The sequence below is a fragment of the Mustela nigripes genome, chromosome 2 (genome assembly GCF_022355385.1).
Source record: "Mustela nigripes isolate SB6536 chromosome 2, MUSNIG.SB6536, whole genome shotgun sequence".
Classification (NCBI taxonomy): domain Eukaryota; kingdom Metazoa; phylum Chordata; class Mammalia; order Carnivora; family Mustelidae; genus Mustela; species Mustela nigripes.
The window spans coordinates 55,070,964-55,093,486 of record NC_081558.1 but is presented as its reverse complement, the minus strand read 5'-3'; the positions used below and the strand labels follow the sequence as shown (position 1 = coordinate 55,093,486).

The 22,523-nt window shown below is 46.1% G+C and overlaps 1 protein-coding gene across 2 annotated transcripts in view; it reads left to right on the top strand.

The window, feature by feature from the left end:
* The window catches only part of FGD5 (FYVE, RhoGEF and PH domain containing 5), a 123,032-nt gene that overhangs the window by 6,697 nt on the left and 93,812 nt on the right, over nt 1-22,523 (top strand). For both annotated transcript variants that reach the window (XM_059390391.1, XM_059390389.1), the window contains exon 2: nt 1,669-4,318. In XM_059390391.1, the coding sequence (XP_059246374.1) occupies nt 1,669-4,318 (2,650 nt within the window). The remainder of the gene's footprint in view (nt 1-1,668; nt 4,319-22,523) is intronic.

Here is a 22,523-nt window from a genome sequence, read left to right as displayed (position 1 = left end):
TCTGAATTGTGATGTGTTGAAAAATGTAAAATACACATTAGGTTTCAAGGACTTAGTTCAAAAAAGAATGTCAAATATTTCTTTAATATTTGTGTATTGATGACATGTTGATCCAGACATGATTCATTGATTATATGATATTAAAATGATGGGGTTTTTTGATATATGGAATTTAAAAAGAAATGGTGTTAAAATTAATTTCATGTTTCCTTTTACTTTTTTAATGTGGCTATGAGAAAATTGAAAATTATGTGATAATAAACGTGGCTCACACAGTATCTCTGCCAGAGAGCCCTGAACTATACAGATGGCTGGGATTAGGTGCTGCAAGGGTTTACCTGGGAGTCAAGTGCATGGGGAGAAGAGTTTGCTAACAGACTTCTAGGACCACTGCTCCACCTCCCTTCTGTCATGATCCAGGTGGGCATTCTGAAGCTGCTCTGTGTCAAACCTAGGCCTTAGTGGGGATGGCCCTGGGAGACAGGGGTGGCTTAGGGGGAGACTTGTGTGTCATCATCTATAGGCAATGGGGAGCCAAGCAGGGCGTTTGAAAGCGAGAAGTCAGGATGGATTGCCTTCCTGGAAAGCTTTATTCCTCACTCTGTCCACAGTGTGGCCAGGGGCTTAGAGGCATGGAGGCATGCTTGTGGTAGGACAGATGAACTTGGAAGTGAGTAGCTACTCCCTGGACCCTTGCATTTGTCCAGATCCCTCCCGTTCTGCAAAATACAGCTGAAATTTCACCTTTTCCAGGAGGTCTTCCTCGTTACAGTAACTCTTGCTTCTCTGACTTGTGTTGCATGTACCACATCCTTTATTCTAACATGGTCAGCTAGATCCTCCATATCTGTAAGGCAAGAGACTTTTTGCAAAGATCCATGTTTGAAAATACTATACAGTTTCTCCCATGAAATCTGGATGCCCATAAAATCTGGATGCAGGACACTTGGCTAGACACCAGTCTTGACGCATGTAGAATTCAGAGGTGACCCTTAGAAGAGTCATGCATCACTGTCACAGACCTTTGGTGTATCATTCTTGAAGGAATGAGATAATGGCTATTTAATAATAACCTTCCAAGGGTCTGTGGCTCTGTCCTCTAATTGTGCTTGTTAGTCTTGCCTCCCTGACTCAACTGCAAGTATTCAACAGAGGTATTCTTCTCTTCTTGACCCTAGAAGACCTTCCCGTCAACAGTTCTATGCATATAGATAGTAGGTATCCAGTGAATTAACTGTAGTATGAGTAGAGTAGTATGAATAGAAGCTCCGTGAGGGTCCCAGGGATGGCGACTGTCAAGCTCCGCATTGTCTTATGGGTCCCTGGCAACTAGAAAGCATTTAATACGTGGCGTTGGATGAACGATTATAATGATCTGCACACCTTTGTTTGAGGAGTATATCACTGAGTTGAGTTTTGTTAGCTGGACTCTGTACAGAAGGAAGATCTATTCATTTTGTTTACAGAATGAATTATCAGTAGAGGTGAAAGGATTTTAAAGATGGTGGTGGGGGACATAAACTGAGGACAGAACATAGTGGATTGGGCTCACATAGGTTAGAAAACTCTCTTCGGTGCTTTCTTGAAAATACTAAGTAGGACACTCTGGATGGAAATAAGGGTAACTGTAATTTTTGTGTCCTTGTTTTCTCTATTTTCATCCTTCAGATTCACCAAAACCACCAGTTGCTCCCAAGCCAAAGACTGCCAGTCCCCTCACTCCAGTGACAGCACCCAAATTCCCTTCATCACCCCGGCCTGATAGTCTCCATAGTCCCAACTCCATGTCTAGGGGGCCAAAACCCCCCATCGCCCCTAAGCCCAGGCTGGCGACCCCCAGTGAGTGGAGAGCCAGTGTGTATGTGATCAACAGCTTGAACAAATGCAGCAATGGGAAGCTGCTCTGTGTTGACAGGGGGCTTTATGAAGAGCACCGGTCCAACTTGGAGTGCTCCGAGTCTGAAGCTGATGAGGATTACATCGTGGTCCCCAAGTCTCCACCAAAAGAGGATGGACCCAGTGATAGCAGCTCTGCGGAGAATGCAGTAATGGTGCCTCCAGATGCTGCTGGGGGAGAGGATTGCCAGGAGGGAGGCAAGGGGAGTGACCCGGAGGGGATGGGAGCTGCTGAGGACTTGGCAGCCCCAGCAGAAGTAGTGCCGAGTGAAGAGGCTGATGGAGGCACAGCCCCCACTCCTGAGAATGTGGGGGCAGAGGATGGTGCCTGTGACCCGGGGGCAGAGGAGCAGAGGTTTACAAGTGAGGAGGAAGAGAAGCTAGTGGAAGAGCACAATGTGTACAACCTGGAGGACAGGGGCCCTTGGGATGGAGAGGCAGTCCTTCCCAGTGATATCCTAACTCACATTGATTTAGAGGCTCCAGCAAATCCCAGTGATGAGCCTGGGCCCCCTGGGACACCCAGGGAGGCAGAAGAGGATGGTGAGGAAGGCTCTGCCAGCACAGAACCAGGGGCTCCAGATGAGTGTGTGAATTCTGACGGGCCCCCTGAGGGGGATGCTGAAGATGATAGCAAGGAACCCACAGAGAATGAGGGCTTGGCCACAGGTGTCCAGGAGGTGGAGATGGCCACAGACAGCCCTGAAGTCTCAGAGGAGAGGGGCGAAGATGCCACAGCCAGTGGTGACCAGGATGAGCCACATGACCAAAATGAGAAAACGGACCAGGAAGAAATGGCAGCAGTCACCCAGGAGGAGGGAGGGGACCCTCGAGAAGGTGAAGAACTGGTTCAGGATGAACCTGCCGAGGAGAGCTGCCAAATCATTCCTTATGAGAACGATGGCATGGATGACTTTGTGACTTCACTCTCAGGAAGTCCCTACGAGTTATTTCCGACTGAAAGCACCTCTTTCTGTAGCGAGAGCTACTCCTCTTTTCCCAAGTCAGCGAAAGACTTAGAGTCACAGCAGGAACCACAGTCTGGAGAATGTGCGGAGCAGGACCCCACTGTTGGAACTTCATGTGACTCTGAGGAGGGCCCCTCTGTCCCTGATGTGGTGGTCATGCCAGAGGATGAGGATGCCATAGATGATGCGCTCACCAACCCCTATGAGATGGGAGTTGACCTGGAGCAAGGGGCTAACCCCGAGGAAGGAGAGAAGCCTGAGACACAGGCTGCATCAGACATGCTGAGTGGTTATGGCACAAAAGAAGAAATGAACTCTGATGCTGAGGGTGGCCTGGTCTCTATCGACAGGAAGAATATCATCACGAGGACCAGGCCCCACTCTGGGAAGATGGCTGGCTATGTCCCAGAAACTGTCCCAGAAGAAACCGGACCAGAAGCTGGCTCATCAGCTATTGGCATTAGAGGTGGCAACAAGGAGGCAAGAAAGACAGCTCTTTCATTGGAGGGGAAACCGCTGGAAGCCAGCAGGGCCTTGCCAGCAAAGCCCAGAGCCTTCACTTTATATCCCCGGTCATTCTCTGTGGAAGGCCGAGAGATTCCAGTGTCCTTGTACCGGGAGTCAGAGGCATCCAGCTTGGATGACCATAGGATCAAAAGGAAAGATGACAACCTTTCTCTGCCTTGTATGATTGGCTCCTCTGGAAGTTTCTCCCAGAGGAACCACCTTCCATCCAGCGGCACCTCAACACCCTCTTCTGTGGTCGACATCCCACCCCCTTTCGACCTGGCCTGTATCACCAAAAAGCCCATCACAAAGAGCTCTCCCTCCCTGCTGATTGAGAGTGAGCCTCCAGACAAGCACACCAAGAAGAAGAAGTCATCCTTCAAGAGGTTCCTGGCGCTGACGTTTAAAAAGAAATCTGAGAACAAAGTGCATGTGGATGTCAATGTGTCTTCTTCCAGGTCATCTTCAGAATCCAGCTACCATGCGCCTGCCAGGCTTCTGGAAATCGACCGGAGGAGCCTCAGCAACTCCCCGCAGCTTAAGGCTCGGACTGGCAAGCTCCGGGCTTCCGATTCCCCTTCCTCCCTCATCTTCTACAGGGATGGCAAAAGGAAAGGTGTCCCCTTCAGCAGGACGGTGTCCAGAGTGGAGTCCTTTGAAGACCGCTCCCGCCCCCCCTTTCTGCCCTTGCCCCTGACCAAGCCACGGTCCATCTCATTCCCCAACGCCGACACTTCAGACTATGAGAACATCCCAGCCATGAACTCAGACTATGAAAATATTCAGATTCCACCCCGGAGGCCTGCAAGAGCTGGGACATTTACAAAACTGTTTGAAGATCAGAGCAGAGCCCTGTCCACAGCAAATGAAAATGACGGCTACGTGGACATGAGCAGCTTCAACGCCTTTGAGAGCAAACAGCAGAGTGCAGACCAAGAAGCAGAAAGGTACTGTGAAATTACATTTTCTTTGTTCTTGGGCAAGTGTGAGCATCCGAGATTAGGTGTAGGGGACAGAATGGACTTGCTTTTTAGTCTCAGGCTCTGTGTATTTCTAGCTGGGTGACCTGGGGTGAATGGCTTTACCTCTCTGAGCCCAGTTACTACATCTGTGAAATGGGATTCCTGCTGCCTCAAGGCAGTGTTTAAAGAGATCAGAGATGATGGTCTGGGTGAAAGTATTGAAATGCCAAATACAGTGTAAATGAGAGCATTTGTATTTCTATTATTGGAGAGACATTTCTCATCTAGGTAGATGGGTTTGCTAGTCCCCTCCAGGAAAGTCACCAAGAGAGAAGGTCCTGGTATTGTGCCAAACTAAATATCTTTCACCATCAGGAAAATACCCTAAATTGAAATTGAAACCCTTTTACTGTGTAAATATACACTTTATTCAATGGAACTAGAAAAGACAATCTGTTTAAATTGTTTTAAAGAGCAAAGGGTGCCCTGAGCTAAATTTCTGAATAGAAGCCTTGAAGACATACATCCAGGCTGATTTTATTTTACTTTTTTGGACTCATTCACCTTGAACATAAGAGTGAAACACTGAAATTATTGACAACGGTGGGGATTTTCTGATCCCACCCTCCCAAGACCAACTGAATGCCCTTATTGATCATTCCAAGTGGGTAACTGCCAGATCTTGCTGTTCTTGTACCTTGTGGATGCAACTTAAAGGCAATGCAATTCAGCCTCAACCATGTACTCTCTTTGGGAGCGCCTGATTGGAATTAATACAAGCAAAAATCATTGTGATTTTATTTTTATTTTTTTTAAAGATTTCATTTATTTATTTGACAGAGATCACAAGTAGGCAGAGAGGCACGCAGAGAGAGAGAGAGAGGAGGAGGAGGAGGAAGCAGGCTCCCTGCTGAGCACGGAGCCCGATGTGGGACTTGATCCCAGGATTCTGGGATCATGACCTGAGCCGAAGGCAGAGGCTTTAGCCCACTGAGCCACCCAGGCGCCCAGTTGCCGTGATTTTAAAGGACAACCTGATTCTGACCCCTTGTGTGCAGTGACTTCACCCAGTCCCACACAGCTGTTGCTGCTAGGAGTTCCCAGGGCGCCTGCAGTAATGAATAGATAAGATGATTTGCAATTAGCATGAGCTGTCGCTGGAGTGTAGATGCTAGAAGTGTTTAGGTGGTTTATTCTCCTGAGTTTTTTACATGGTTCCCCACCCTGGCTCCATCTTCTCCCTCCCCCAAGTCTGGGTGAGGCCGTTAATTAGTTCTTTCCAGAATGAAAGGGTTTGTTTGCTGGGGCAAAGGTAAACACTAACACTGTTGGAGGGACTGAGTTTAATTTGGAGAGTGTGGACTTGTGCAAACTCTACATGGTTGAGAACTGCACAGCCAATCAGTTCCTTGCATTAATAGTTATCAGCAGGGTTTGACAAGATCCAGACCTAGCTGAGTGTCTCCTAGTGTTAATGAAAATAGAACTGAGCTCTGAAACCAGAATCACCTAGAAAGGATCTCAAAGGGCAGATGGTCAAAGCTCCCGCCCTAACAGGCCTTTCTCTAACTCAGTTTGTACTTGAATTCCTCAAGCCACAGGGAACTCACCACCTCCCAGAGCTGCCTCATCTGTTGCTAGGTATCCTGATTAAATTTTCCTTTCTGACTGAGGCAAAAGCTGTCTTCTAATATTCCTACCCAACTCATGCTGGCTCTCCTCCTCTCAAGCCAGGCAAGTGAGCTAATTTCCTCTTTTGTATGACAGCCCTTCAGAAATTGAAGTCTGCTTCTGTAGAATCACTGAATTTTATAGCTGGAAGGGAACTTCGGACAACATTTGGTTCCCTTACAGAGGAGGAAACAAACACAGAGAGAAAAAAGGATTTACCTAAGGTAGCTCAGCAATTTAGTGGAGAAATCAGTGCTAGGACTCAAGATTTCCTGGTTCAGGCATTCTTAGTGAATTACATTGAGGGGTCCCAGATCTGATTGTGTAGGCTGTGAACTGCACTACTCCAGAGCCACATTCACATTCAGCTCCCTTCCCCCGGGGCTGTACAGTGCACATGTTGCTTGGCCATTTGCAGAGTCCCTGTTGCCTTGATCTGTACTTTGCCCAAAACCCAAAAAAGGTCCTTCATCAAATTAACCTGATAATAAGGGGGAAATATCCAAGAAAATGTCAATGCTTGACTGCTTCCTGTGTGCCAGGCATTGTGCTGGGTGCTCTCCCTGCATTTTCTCACATTTGATGCTACAGCCTGGGGTCATGGTTGAGTATCCTGTACTGTCAGACTCAGTGCAGTTGCCCTACTCTGATGCTATTTCACGGAAGGCCAGGCTGACCAGGATAAATCTCCCATGCAGGAACTACATCCTCTTGGACATCAATCAATGAGCAAAGCTTTCTTCTGTTTTTCCTGCATGAAACAGATGGAAGGGAAGGGGGAGAAAAATCCTCGCTTTGGGCTGAAACAGGTCTGGGCAAGGGAGGTTTCATACACATCAAGTTGAGAGGCATAAGGAACTGCTGTGGGGGTGGGGTCCTAGTGCTTCTTCACCTGAACAGGGGCTTTGAGAACCTAGTGGCTGGGGTGCTGCTGATCTGAGACACATGCCTAGGGGTGCTGAGGGTTGCTTTAGGTTGGGCTGGACAGGATGGAGCAAGAGGGTGGGAGAGGCAGTTCCTCCTCCTTCTGCTCCTGGCCCTGTCCTGCAGCTTGCTTTAGCATGAGGATCAGGGAGAGAAGCCAAAATAAATATCAACAGCCCTGAAAGGGTGCAGGACAGGATATTGGGATATTGTAGGTTCAAAGCCTGCTCAGCCACTGGCTTGCTGTGGGATCTTGGAAAAGGCTAGGCCACAGTTTGCTCATCTGTAAAATGGTAAGATTGGAGCAGACCCATGTTCCTCAACCCTTTGCCTCTCCTGTACCACTTGCACCACTTCTGTTCTACCCCCATACTATCACTTACTTACTGTTTTTCCTTCAATCAGTCTCTCTTTTTTATTTCAGACATACTTAGAAAGGAAATTTTATGTCACTGTAGGGAAATGGAAAAACACTATTGGTTGCCATAAATAGAAGGCAGTTATACAAATAAGATACAAAGGAAAGAAAAATAACGGGTATATTCTAGCTTGAGGTTATTACTTGCCAAGGCTGGAGCTGGAAGCCTGGTCCCTTTGTTAAACAGGGAGAGGTGTTAAAGATGTCCTGGCACCACACAGAGACTTTCTCCTTGGCATAATCAGAAGGATTCAAAAGGACTGAAAAGGGAATAACTCTCTGGTGTGATTCACTGTTATTTAAATCCAAGCCCTTTTTCCACTAAAAGTACCTCCCTTCAAGAAACATGTAGAGTATAGAATAGAATTCAGAGAGCCCTTAGAGAGCTCTAAATCAGAGTAGCAGCTCAGGGTCTAATGGATGATTGTAAAGTTTCTTCTATGTAGTTACTTCCTTTGAGGTTTATATACCCAGATAATAACATTTTAGGAGCTGCAATAATGTTATTAACAATTTTCTGTCTTGTAAAATAAAATTGTATACATTATTACTTACGTAAATTTCCCCCAGGGTATACAGAAGGTTTCATCATCTTTTAGTTTAAAGCATATCCCCAGAACATTTTTTTTTTTAACCGCCCTGAATTGACCCTTATGAAAAACAAAAAATGGATCAGAGATCTAGTCTAATATTTACTTTTCAAATAGACTGTTTAATGTCCTCAGGCAGGACTCTTGGTTGGGGGACCTGATCTTTACCTCTGAGTGTCCCATGGCCCCTCAGTACATTGGCTATATGCTAGGAGCTCAATAAATATGTGTTGATGACCAGAAGCTTAATGATTCCATGCAAATTGGTGGTTTTGAGCTTCACAAGGGTCAAAGGATTATCATTTATTAAGCACCTGTCTTTGGCAATGCAATGCTAGGTGCTTTGTTATACACTTAATAAATACCCATTTGATGCAAAACAGTACATAAACTGCCTTGTCCTCAGTGTCTCATTTAAATCTCCATAATTGTATATTTATTTTTTGCATGGTAATGAGTCTACTTTAATCACTCAGCATTATACACCAACACGGATCCCTGAAGCTGCTTTTCCCCATTTCATTATGAGAATATTCAAACTTATAGAAAAGTTGAAAGACCTTTTACAGTGAATGTTCATTTGCCCACCACCTAGATTTACCATTTACATACTGCCACAGTAGCTTTTTCTCATCTCTCTCTTTCTCTGTTCTCTCCAGCTGTTACAATCAGTTCCCATATTGTTCTTGATGCATTTATGGTAGTTCTTTATGGATGCAGATGAGGACAGTGGAGCCCAGGGAGAGCCTTTGAGAGCACAGGGGCCAAGCATGTGGGCTTTAGCCAGGCTGCCTGGGGTGTGGTTCTGTACTCCACTCCTTACTATCTGTGTGACCTGGGACAAGGTCTGCGTCTTACTTTATCTGTCATAGGCAATCGTAGTGGTTCCTGCCTCTTAACATTAAGACAGAAGGAATTAGGGGCACCTGGGTGGCTCAGTGGGTTAAGCCTCTGCCTTCGGCTCAGATCATGGTCTCAGCCTCCTGGGATCGAGCCCTGCGTTGGGCTTTCTGCTCAGCGGGGAGCCTGCTTCCTCCTTTCTCTCTGCCTGCCTCTCTGCCTACTCGTGATCTCTCTCTCTCTCTCTCTCTCTCTCTCTCTCTGTGTGTGTCAAATAAATAAATAAAACCTTAAAAAAAAAAAGGACAGAAGGAGTTAATGTTACACATGATGAAATGATCAGTAAATATTAGCTACTATTCAGTGATATGGTAAGGTCACATAGTGGTAGATGCAGGATTTGAATTTGATTCCAGAGGTTTGGGTTGAGAGTCTGGTCCCTTTGATGGTGGGGATGTCTCTCTCTCTCTGTCTCTCCTTTCTCTCCCATATGATGGTTCTTCTGCATGAGTTTGACTTCGTGTTCAGGACATCACATCAATAAAACTGTGACCATGAACTTGCAAGCTTTAGCTGTGGGGTGTGGTTTCAGCACTACCTCTCACTTCCTCCTGGGCTGGGGTCAGGGCTGCAGAGAACAGCCCCAGCAATAGTAATTTGGAGTCATTAGGAGCCTCTTACACCAAGGACACCAGGACTGAAGTTTTTTTCATTCCATAATCATAATAGGTAGGCCTGGCTCTGTGACTCTGACTTTAGCTGTTATTTTGCTTGTATTTCACGATTGGTTAGCCACATTAGTTTCAAGTGCTATAAACTATCCTCTGTTACACAGGTTGTAAGTAGCCAAACTAAGATTCGAGTCTAGGTCTTTCCCCATCTCTTGTTTCCTGTAGTTGAAAAAATGCCATGTTTTCTGGTGGTCTTCATCCAACAGCTGTAGTATCTCACTTGCAGAAGACAATGTAGCACAGCCACCACCAAAATGTTGGCTTTGTTTATTGGTCCAGACGGCTCAAGGAAGATTGGAGGGACACTTTCCTTTCTTTTCTGGTGCGTGGTGGGTGTGTTACTCTGTTGGCAGCTCATCAAGAAGGCTGACAAGCTTTCCTGGAATTTGCTAATGAGATACTCAGACATTTTGCCCTCCCTCAGGGCCATGGTGGAGGACACGTACCCCTCTGCGGCCAGCTGTGCCCTCAGAGCAGCCAGGAGCTCTGGGTTGGGAGCAGGCTGTCTGTTTGGGTTATACTACTTGTTAGAGGAGCTTCAGATGATTCAGCCCACCCAGGAGCAGCAGCTCATGAGTGCTCGTGCCTTCCAGGAAGAGCTGTGAAAGGTCTGAGGGCCAGCATTTCAGGACTCTTAGGGTTCTTACAGAGCTGTTCCTTGTTGGAATGCAGCTGGAATTACATCTTCAAGAGTCTGTGGATTGGCCATATTATATAGCATTCATATGAAGATAAGGAGTGGAAACATCCTGGTAATTCTATATTTTGGCTGATGATGACCTTTTGAGAAATGATTGGTTCTTGAGGAGCTGTGCCTAGTGAAATATAGACAGAGAGGCAGACCAGGAACCATCACTGGCCTCAGTAGACTTACAGTTGGAGGGTAGCAGAAGGACTTCTACCCAAGCTCCTGGAATGCAAGGTAGAAAATGCTTAGGATCTAGGGGTGCCTGGGTAGCTCAGCTGGTTAAGCTTCTGCCTTGGTCTCAGGTCATGATCCCAGGTTCCTGGAATCGAACCCTGCATCAGGCTCCCTACTCTGTGAGGAATCTTCTCTCCCTCTGCAACGCCCCCACCACCACCAGCCTCGCTTGTGCTCTCTCTCTCTTGCTGTCTCTATGTCTGAAATAAATAAATTAAATCTGAGAGAAAGAAAGAAAGAAAGAGATCAGGATCCAAAAGGTAGGAGTTTAGAGGAGGGTAGGATGGCTTCATAGACACTGAAGGAAAAGTAGGCTCTTGAATGAAGGTAGGAAAGAGATGCAAGGATTTGTGTAGAAACACAAATCTGTGGTTTTAGCAGATGAAGCTGTAGTAAACATGGTTTAATCTTGGTCAGGAGGTGCTTTGACATCTTTTTTTCTGGAAAACAGCTCCCATCATCGGCAGGCATGGAGAATATATGGAGGAGATTGGGTTGGAAGACTAAGGACTGAACTCAAACACCACATTTTTCTGATTTCCAGTTCTTAGACTAGTATGTTGCACTAGCTCAGCTAGCCATTCCTCACTCTGCTAACATTTTTTCAGCATCTACCAAACATCAGCTACTGTTTTAGATACTAGAGGTTTCCACCCCCTTGTGTTCTAGAGGAGGGGCTGTGGGCAGCCTGTACTATCTGGGAGACACTTGAGGTGGGTTTTGGCAAAGAAACAGGAGTTCATGATGGAGACAAACAGTCCAGGAGGAACACAAGCCTGTGCATGAGTCTGGGGATAAGAAAGGATCATGAAGTGGTCAGATGGACCTCAGTGTACTCGTCTGTGAGACAAAGTTGGGAAGGCAATTGGAACCCAACCAAAAAGTCCCTCGAATATCAGCTTGATGAGTGAGTGCCTTGCTCCCAGGTAGTCGGGGGACCGTGGCGGTTTTCAGCCTGGCAGGCACACAATGGAGATGGTGCAATGGCACGGGCACTCTGTTGGCAGGATGAAGTGGAGGGATGAAGAGGGGAGCAGGGAGACTAGTCAAGAGACCACTGCAGTAGTCCCCTCCTGAGAATACGAAGACCAGGCAGAGCCATAGCAGCTCAAAGGGAAGGAGTGGGGTTCCACAGTGAACACAGCCACTCACTTCTCCCGCGCTGACTCCAGAGCTAGCATGGGGCTAGCTAGCTAGCATGGGGCTGCCTTCGCTTTCCTCATCCTTTTATTTATTTGTTTACAGCCTGTCGGGGCCCAGATAAATAAAAGATTTGAGTTCGTTTCCAGTAAAAGACAAGCAAGAAATAATAAGAATTCAGCCCTTAAAATTTAAAGGATACAAGCCAAGTAATAAAGCTGGGGGAGATAATTGTACAGGCAATCCAGACCAAGGACAGCGACTGCAGCTAGAATTCCTAAATCCAGCACAAAATCTAGCCATAAGAGCCCTCCCTCCCTCCTCCCCAGGCCCTAGCGCACGTTCACCATCCTTAGAACGCAGTAAATATTTTGCTGAAGTGATTCCCTGAGAGAGTGAAACCTTATTTTTATATTTTACCACTGTAGATGGTGTTGCCCCCGTGAATATATGCATCATTGTAATACAAAGGTGATTTACAGCCTCAGCTATAAATCCTTGGGTGGGTTCATGCCAGATCTGCAACTGAACCTCCTGCTGATTCCATTGGTGCTGAGAGCTGCATGCCTGGATTTTTGGCACATCCCATCCATGGTATTCATGGGTATCTTTATATCTGCCTGAATGCTGGGAGCCTTCCTATTATTATTATGTTTTTGACAAATGAACTCATGCAGAGCTTTCATTAAGTTTCATTGAAAGGACCTGGAAATGCCATAAAAATTATTATAATCTCAAAACCATCACATTCCTAATGCATGCGGTTGTGCTTCTTGTTGAAATTGACTGATGAGAATATTCAGTTTTTAATTTTCTGACTTAAAATAAGACCATCTGCAGCTGTTTCTTTTAGCAATAATTTTTAATTAAATGCAATAAAATTTACAGGGAAGGACCCTAATAAGAAAATCGTGTCAGAAACACACTTATTGTAACATTTACTAACATGATATTAAGGCCCCCGACTATTTTTTTCTTTGCAGAGCTATAATATAGACGAAATCTTGATTAAGTGTTAATCACAATGTGGTTTTACCTTCATAAAAGCAGGGTTTCCCCCTGTGGGAGGTGTGAAAATAATTCTCACTAATAGAAGCCAGTCTTGTTCCATGAGTTCTTTGGTGAAATATCAGCAGCAGGTCTTCTTGACCAGCTGAGCCCCAGAGGAGGAGTGAAGTCTTTGTTCCAGCCTGAGTTTGGGTGGTACTTGGGGTATTGGGCCTTACTCTCCTCTGCCTGTGGATGGGAGGTGAGCACATCATGTGTAGGATGTAGCCAAAGATGAAAGTCATATCTGTAGTTCAGGTCCTTATTGTGGATTGGCCTGTGCTCTATGAGCTTCAGATACAGTAGGGAGCCAACAGATAAGATCCCTGCTCTGGCAGATGTGATCTCCTACTCGGAAGAGGAAGACAGTAAACCCGCTAAGAAGTAAACAAGATAATCAGAGTTAATAAAATCATTCTTTCGTGAGGACATTATTTTGTGGGGTGGAGGAGGAAAGAGCAATGTGATAGGAAGTGACTTGTGGGAGGGACATTTTAGATAGGATAGTCAAGGAAGGCTTCTCTGAGGAGGTGATGTTCGAGTGAACCCTGAATGATGATCAAACCATCATTGGGGGAAGAGCATCCCAGGCCCAGGGAATGGCAGAGACAATGATCCTGAGGCTGGAGGACCCTTGTAGAGTTTGTGGAGAGGCCGTGAAGCCAGCATGGCTGGAGTGCAGAACAAAACAGGGGGAGTGATAGGGGTGGGGTGGGCAGGAGCGTTTGTAAAAGATTTCGATTTTACTTTAAGGAGATGCCATTGAAGAGAAATGTTAAGATCCAAAAATGTTAAGGGAAAAAAAAAAATCCAGAAATGTTTGAGTTACTTGAACTCTTCAGACCATTTCCTAAGACTTGGACATTTTAGGGTCAGACTACCAAATAGTTTGAAGATCATAGCAAAGAGTATTTATTTGCTTTTCAGAATGGTTCTGGGAGTATAAACAGGTTGGAATTTAGATCCTGGCTATGTGAATTTTGAGCTTCTGGGTCTCTGATGTCTCTCCCACCTGTAACTGCTCTAAAACTGCTCAGGACTAGGAGTTCTGAGTTCCCCATCTGAGTGCTCTTTACAGAAGACTCTTTACAGAGAGGACTGGCCCAGCCATGCTAGAGGAAGGGTGTGTGGTGATTAGGCTAGGCAGTTCTTGAAAATGAATATGTTGCATTTGCACTTTCCTTTCTATGTGAATTGATTTAATCTGTGAGTCATAGGGAGCTAATGAAGGTTTTAAAGCAAGAGAGTGACATGATTAGCAGGTACTCCAGCACAGTGATTGTCAGATGTGGGGTAGAATGGCAGAACAGAAGCTACCACAGTAAGGTGTCTCAAGGGCAAGAGACTGAGGCATGGCAAAAGGACCTAGCGGCTCCAGCTTCTGGAGGCTGTAAGCCACAGTTACTGCAGTCACTGAGAACAGAATAAACCAGAGCTCCCACCGCTCTGGACCTGGGCATAGGGTTTCTTAGGGTGGTTGATGGCATTTAGGCAGCACAGATGACAGGACCACAGAGGCAGCATGGCATGGCAGGAAGAGAGAATGAGCTCAGGTCTGCCTTCATCCCTTACCTTGTCATGTGATTGGAGCCTTGGTTTCCTCACCTGCTGACATGTGCGTGATGGTCCCTTCATCACTGAGCCATCCTGAGGAGTCAGAGAGGGTATGTGTGCAAGGGTTTTGTTAGGTATTTTTTTTTCTTTTTTTTCTTTTTTAAAATTTTTATTTATTTATTTGACAGAGACCACAAGTAGGCAGAGAGGCAGGCAGAGAGAGAGAGAGAGGAGGAAGCAGGCTCCCCGCTGAGCAGAGAGCCCGGCTCGGGGCTCGATCCCAGGACTCTGGGATCACAACCTGAGCCAAAGGCAAAGCCCTTAACCCACTGAGCCACCCAGGCACCCCGGTTTTGTTAGGTATTAGAGCATACTGTCATTCTCATACTTTGCTGCTGGGAGCTGAGGTGAAGAGCTATGGAGCCCATGAGACTTCCCTGTAGGTTCACTATATGCCAGGCCCTGTCTTAGACCCTTCATGTGCATTAACCCAGTTAATCCAAAACACCAGCCTGCTATAGAGGCTTTATACATATACATAGTATAGACCTTTTCAGAAGGTCTATACTCACCAGATGAGGCAGCTAAGGTCCAGTAAGTAAAGGGCCCGAGGTCACAGCAGAGCCAGAATTTTGCCTGAGGCAGTTTCCAGTACCCGTGTGTCACCTCAGCTGTGAGGTTTTCTCACTGTATGTGCATCACTTCATTTAATCTGCTGAATGTCCTTTTGGCAGTGGTTACCCAATTTTACTTTTTTAATAGAAGAGGAAACTGAGGTTCAGTGTGATGGCATGATTGTAAGTCTGTCAAGTGACAGGGCTAGGACAGGAAGGAAGATGGCTCTAGGTATGACTTCTCCCCTCTTTCTGGTCCACCCCCTTTGAGAACTTCCCAATTGGAATTGACCCTCCAGCTGTCAAAGGTGAGGACACACAATGGAGTATGGATCCTCAGAACGGAAATGTCCTTATTATAGGCATTCAGAATGGACAGCTTATAATGACTGTCTACTTGCTTAGATCCACATGGTCAGGGGATGATGTAAAAACTATATATATATATATATATATAGAGAGAGAGAGAGAGAGAGAGAGAACGAACAGCACATACTCATGCAGTAATAATCAAAGGCATAATATTATGCAGGAGGTTAATGCTTCCTTAGATTGCCTGGCTAGGCTCAGGAAGGGCCCTTGGAGAATTTATCATCCATGCTCACAGTACTCCAGGTCAACAGGACAAAAAGCTCATAATAATTTCTGAGTGATGAATTAATGTGTTTCATCTGGCTCCTTGAGTATGCCCCAAGACTGTCCAGCCTCCAAGAGATGAAGACAGCTGCTGAGCCATGTGCTGGGGAATTCTGAGCTTGCCCTTGAGGATTGTAGTGTTTCCCTATCTTAGAGAAGCCTGTGTCTTTGGCCGTCTTCCTGCAAGATGAATGTCTTGGGGTTGGGATTGTTTTCGGGGATGATGTGGCTGGTCTCTATGTAAACAGACCCATTCTCTTCGTGCATGAGTTTGGTCTGGAGCCCAAGAAAATTTTCTCTGGATCAAGGCATGACCCAAGAACTTGACATTTCAGGCATGTTTGCATGATTTTAATTAAGAAACTAAGCACACAGTCTCTCTCTCACACACACACACACATCCTGCCTTAGAGAGATCTTAAGTTCTGTACGGTTACGATGAGACCTTCTCATACTGACAGATATGTCCAGCAGGAATTCGAGATGTAGTGAGCTCTCATTCATGACCAGTAATTAAGCACAATTGGAAAGGATAGCAGAATCTGTCATGAGGCCAGGAATTCTGAGCTCTTGGGATTGTTTTTGGCTGGGTAGTGAGAGTTCTAAGGAAGCAGGTGGGCTGCTGTAGGTACTGCTTCAGCAGCCTCTGAGAAATATTCAGATCCCTTGGATCCCTTAGGGGAAGCCCCAGAAAACCATAGGAAGTCTCAGTATCAGCTCTGGAACCAATTCCAGAACACGTCTCCTGGTACAATGAAACATGTTTGTCATGCCCCTTGCCACTGAATCAGAGTCCTCTGAAGTGCTGAGAAACTCACCTACTGAAAAGGCTGCGCTTGGAGATGCGATAGCTTCTCACTCCCTCCAGCCCGCCTTGGGAGGGGACAGAAATCCTCCCCTTGGAGTCAGGGGCCCAGCTGCAAAGAAGCGGATGGGAAGACTGGTTATTTGGTGTTTCCTCACACACCTAATCTCAGTGGTTTCCAGACTTTATGTTGCAAAGTAAAAAAGGATCTTTTTTCCAAATAAAACTTACTTGGAACTCCAACAAAGAAGGCAAGGATTTGTTATTATAATTCTCTTTCATAAGTTCAAGTTTTTAATACTTCATAGGAAGTTAGTTAATGAGACCATCATGATGAATAAACATCTTGGAAATTGGGAGTTATGGATTGCAATTGCTGTTCTTACAGCCTAACGAGGGGTGATAATTATACAAAGGGGTATCTTATGGGGGTTGACAACCTGTGTTCCAGAGCAGATGGCTGGGTTCAAATCTCAGCTCTGCCAGTCCCTAGCTGTACGTTCTTGGACAGATTACGTAACCAGTCTGTGCCTTAGCCATCTCATCTGTAAAAACAGGGAAGATGACACTACCTACTTTCAGAGATTCTCATGAAGTTTGAATGAGTTAACCCTCACAGAGAATGTAGCTGGGGCCTGTGTGCCTTTTAGGGGCCCAATACACTTTAGCTGTTACTGTTAACCCTGTAGCAGTGTCTGTGTCCATGAAATGGGAAGTCAACATTGTGAATCCTCACCCACAGGAATCCAGGCTTCCTAAGGAACACTCAGAAACCCCACCTTACCTCATATGATATGGCAGTCTTCTTTTAATAAGTGTGATCTGTTGGGTATATATAGCTAGAAGTCTTTTTCACCAATGATTTCATCACTGATTTACAAAACCCTGTGCCAGACACATTAGAAGGAGTGGAGAAATGGTTTCTGCCCATCTTTGAAAAACAGAAGTAGTTTAGGGATATATAACTATTGGATCTTAAGCTCTTGGATTATAATAACCTCCTCACACTCTGTGTACAAGAATGGAAGTGAAATTAAGGATGTGAATGGGAAAAGGAAGCAACACCCAGCAGATTCTGTAGTCTGCCAGTATTCTACATACATATGTGCACTCTACTCCCTTATGTATGTTATCTCACTGATGATCAACCTGATTTCCTAGGTGAGGAAACTGAGGCTCCAAGTTATCATGTGGTAGACGAGGCAAACGGACAGGGTTTGAGAACATAGAGTAGAGAGTCAAGACCCACAGTGGGGCTCAAGGAAGCAGATCCCAGCTTCACTGGTCTCTTGCTCCTGGCAAGAGTTGCCCCACCTTAGGCAGCAATGGGTATGTGCAAAGGGGCTGGCTGAACCCCTGCCAGAGAGGCTGTCCTGCCAGAAAGCTGAGATAGAAAACCCAGAAAGTTATGAAACCTTGATGTGGCAGCCACATAATTGTTCACTGCACTTTCAAGTTTACAGAGCTTTTCCATGCCTGTTATCTCCACTGATTCTCCCAACAGCCACCATTTGGAGGAGGCAGCAAAGACCTGAATAAGACTAGCAGATAGTCAGGCAGATACTTATTCTGTGGTGCCTTGGGTAAGCCGTTTTTCTTGGGTGTGTCTCAGTTTCCTCAACTATAAAATAGGGATGATAGATAGTGGCAGACTAAGAGTAACCCATGCCAGCCCAAGGGCCTGGTGCCTTGGTGCAGGGCCTGGCATGAAGTAGGTTCTTAGTGGATGTAATTGTGGATATAATGATGGTTGTACCTACTGTGAAGAAGGAATCTGAAGAATAGTGGGAGGAGAGGCTCTTTCTAAGACTGAGGGTTTAGAAAATACCAAGGAAGGAGTGATAAAGAGCAGAAAAAGAACTAGAGGCTCCAAGGGTTTTGTCCAAGCTAACACAGCCAGCTAGTGGCAGAGTCAGACCTAGAACTCAGAGGTGTCTGCCTCAGAGCCATGTGTTCCATGAGGAATTGAGGTGAGCAAAACTGGGTCCCAGGACTGACCCAGAGTTAGGGTGCGGCAAATCCCAGTTCCTACCTGGAGCTGCTCTTGGTGATAATAGAAGAAAGGAGGGTGATGTCATGTGGCTAGGGATTGTTCTGGGCCCTTGTTCCCTTCCCAGGACACTCCTTGTAGATGCCGCATCTGGTTTCCAGGGAGGTCCCTGATCCAAACCCAAGTTAGTTGCCTTGCTGGCCTGAGGCCACAGGTCAAGGTTGGCTTCTGAGCCATGAAGTGAGTCAGAGGCTTTGTGGGATTCAGAGTTTGGGGTGCTGCTCAGACTCTAGGATGAGGAGGCCCTTCACTTTTACCTTTATACTTTCTCTCTGCCTCCATCCTTCCCAGATCCAGTCTCAGATTCTAAAAGGCCCTGATGTCTTTGTCCAAGGCCAGCCAGGGTTGTTTGTGTGTCATAGCCTCTGTCAACTTCTGGTCTGTCTTTGACCCCACTGTACCCAGTGTTGAGGAGGGAGCTTCAAGATACCACCGAGCCCAGGGGTACCTAGGTAGTGCAGATGGTTACACATCTAACTTGGTTTTTGCTCAGGTCATAATCTCAGGATCATGAGATCGATCAAGCCCCAGCCAGGCTCCACATTCAGCATGGAGTCTGCTGAAGACTCTCTCTGGGACGCCTGGGTGGCTCAGATGGTTAAGCCGCTGCCATTGGCTCAGGTCATGATCCCGGGATCTTGGGATCGAGTCCCACATCGGACTCCTTGCTCAGCGGGGAGCCTGCTTCTCTCTCTGCCTCTGCCTGCCACTCTGCCTGCTTGTGTTCTCTCTCTCTCTCTCTCTGACAAATAAATAAATAAATAAAATCTTTAAAAAAAAAAAAAAAGACTCTCTCTTCCTCTGCCTCAGCCTCTGCCCCACTCGTGTGCACACATGTGTGTGTATGTGTACACACATGTGCTCTCTCAAATAAAGACATAAATAAAATCTTTAAGATACCACCAAACCTATCTGAATTCCCTCAGGTTCAACAGAGGAGAAAACTGGGCCCAGAAAGGGGACTTGGTTCGTCAGTTCCTTGTTCCATTAGATAAGCTGCCACCCTCATCTGTGCATAGAGAAATGGTAGCGAGGACAGTGAGGGCAAAGGAGGAAGGGCATGGCACTGACAGGGGAATTTTAGGCACTCTGTTAAATGCTTGGAAAAAATACTCTGAAACAGAAAGTCTTCTTTGTGATCTTCAGACCCCAGCAGGCAAGCATCACCTTGCTGACCTCACCCCAGGATTGATCACTTTCCTCTTCATACCTCCGTGTAGAATCTGCTCGCCACTGTTGTTTGAGTCACTATCTCCCTTACCCCACTGTGTGTCCCTCTGGAACTGAACACCTGAACTCATCTGTGTGTCCCTGGCATTTGGCACAGGGCCTGGTACCCAGATTGAGCTCAATAGAAGTTTGTTAAATACGTGGATGTATTCTGGAGGCTGAAGGGCGCTGTGTTATCTTGGGGGGGCACACCCTAACCAAGTAGAGCTTTGCATAGATTGTCCCCAAGTCTCATCAATGTTCTGAGTGCTGGGACAATAGGAACATCAAGGGAAGTTGACATGAAATGCCTAATTGCACTGTTAAGTATTTAAATTCAACTCTGTTGGGTGCTCCAAAGAAGTGCAGTTCTAAGAGCATCTAACAGGTGCTCTGACCATTTGTGGCTGGGGTAGACCTCTGAGAAAGTGAGACTCTTGGGCCTGAAATATAGTGAGGAGTCAGGTGGATAGAGGGAGAGGGTCAGGAAGGACCCTGTCAGATAGGCACAATCATCTTTCCAGATGAGGAAACTGAGGCTCAGAGCAGGGACGTGACTTGCCTGAGGCCACACGGATATCAAGAGGAGAAGCTGGGGTTTGCATTCAGGTCTTCAGAGCCTGTTCCTCTTTGCTGGCCCTGCCCTGGAATGAGGCAGGAAACCCAAGCTGGCTATGGTGACATCACAGTGTATTGGGCCAAAGCCCTTCCCACTGTGGGCAGGTTGGACCCCACACTCACTGCTTTACTCCCTTCCTGTACCCCATCCTCTACTCCTTCCTCTTCAAACTCACATCTGTTTTGGCATCGCATGTGACCTCTCTTTCTTCAGGCTGTACAATGAAGGAATCCCCAGGCCTCTTTTTCCTCAGCTGTACAATGAAGGAATCAGGCCACAGACTTTTTCTGGCTCCTGACAGTCTGGGATTTTACTACATACAGTTTGACCTTGGGAAACATTTATGAGCCTCACAACTAGAGGGAAACATGCAAATCAATTTAAGGAGTATTCATTCACATGTGTGCACGTGAGTGGGGGAGGGGCTGAGGCTGGGGAGAGAGAGAGTCTTAAGCAGACTCCTAGCACTAGGCATCTGCTAGTACCAGTCCCTGTAGGATCAGAAATGGGGACCACAGATCCAGCATATACTTCAGGTCTTAGGGAAGGCAGATCCATAAGCAGCTGACTGGGTGCAATTATAAGTACAATAGGAAAATTAACAGTATTCTGGTAGTAAGCACAGAAGGAGCTCCCAAGCCCATTGAAGAAAAGGCTTCCCTGAGAAGTTGGCAGGGTTCATTTTGGACATTTGAGCTGGGCTTGAAGGGTGAGTAAAATTTTCAGGTGAAGAAGTGTGGGTAGAGCATTCTAAACAGAAGAGATGACATGCACAAAGGCACACAGTGTACAAAGACTGTGGACAGGTGCAAGCCATGACCAAAAGTAAGAGTTTAAAGTCACCAGTTTGAGGTTCTGAAATGCGGCAGGTAGACACAGTGACTCAGAGTGCAGGTCTGCACTGGGGTGGAGACTCCCAGCTTGGGGCTTTGCCTGTCTCTGCTGCCTTCAGTGGACCCCCCCGCCCACTTTTTCAGCCTCCATTAAAGTTGTCTGGGATTATATGAGACTCCCCCAGCGGGAGAAGGGGAAGGTGTGAATGTAACAATGTCTTTGAGGCTGGGGTCTGGTCTGCCTCCCAATTATCCCTGGAGAGGCAACTACTCAGCTCATGGGGGCTTCATTCTCCAGTTGCTTCTAATCGATGATGTCCTGGTGACAGGCATAAATTAATTTCCTTTGAATAGGCCAATTAGATGTAATCGTTGGGGGAAAATGTATTTAGGTGGCTTTAGCTCGAGGACTAGGCTTCTCTAGATGTGGCTTTTCAGAATCCTGTTCTCTGATTTGGCATCTGCCCCCATCATGTCCCTATCTCTTTGGCCTAAGGAACCAGCTGGGTTTTACCTAAATAAAGTGCAGCCCTGAGTAGACTCTCCTCTCAGATATTTGAAAGATGGAAGCAGGCTGAGAATTACTTAAGGGCTCTCTATAAAACCCCATGTCTAAAATGATTTGTTATGATCATTCACAGGTTTTCATTGTGTTCCACAGTTTGGTTTTGGGCTTAGAGCTCTGAATCTCCTTCTGAGAGCAAGAACTAGCCCAGAACATCCGGTCCCTTTGGCTCCGTGTCTTCTTGCTGTGTAACTTTTTTGCTGTGTTCTGGTTTCTGATCTTCATTTTCCCCATTTGCAAAATGAAGGGTTTAGGGAAGTGATTTCTGAAATGACATACTAGTTTTCTGTTGCTGCCATAGCAGTATACCACACACTTACTTAAAGCATCTTTTTTCTTTTTTCCAGAAGTCCAGTGGACTGGGCTGGGCAGTCTGCTTAGGGTCACATAAGACCAAAGCTAGGGTGTCCTCTGGCCTGGACTTTTATCTGTAGGCTGCTGGGGAGGGTCCACTTCCAAATATATTCAGGTTGTTCTCTGATCTCAGTTCCATGTAGGACTGGTATAATAGGATAGGATATGTCTCTGTTTCCCTGCTGGGGGACTGGTCTTTGCATCTCGATGCTGCCTGCATTCTTTCTCATGCTTTTCCATGGAGCCCCCTGCAGCAACGTAGAAAAAAGAAAGAGTCCTTAGATTTTGTGTTTCTGATTCCAGGCAAAGAAATTTTTCTTTTTTAAGGACCAGTGTGATTAGATTGGCTCATCCACATAATACAGGATAATCTCTGAATTATAACATCTATTAATCTTAAATACAACTGCAAAGTCTCTTTTACCCCATAATACAAAATATCCATAGGTCTCAGGATTAAGGTATAGATTTAAGGGCCATTATTCTGCCTGTGACAGTTACCCCTTTGACACCCAGAGATTCGTATTCATTCCATAGGTCTCAGGATTAAGGTATAGATTTAAGGGCCATTATTCTGCCTGTGACAGTTGCCCCTTTGACACCCAGAGATTCGTATTCATTCCATAGGTCTCAGGATTAAGGTATAGATTTAAGGGCCATTATTCTGC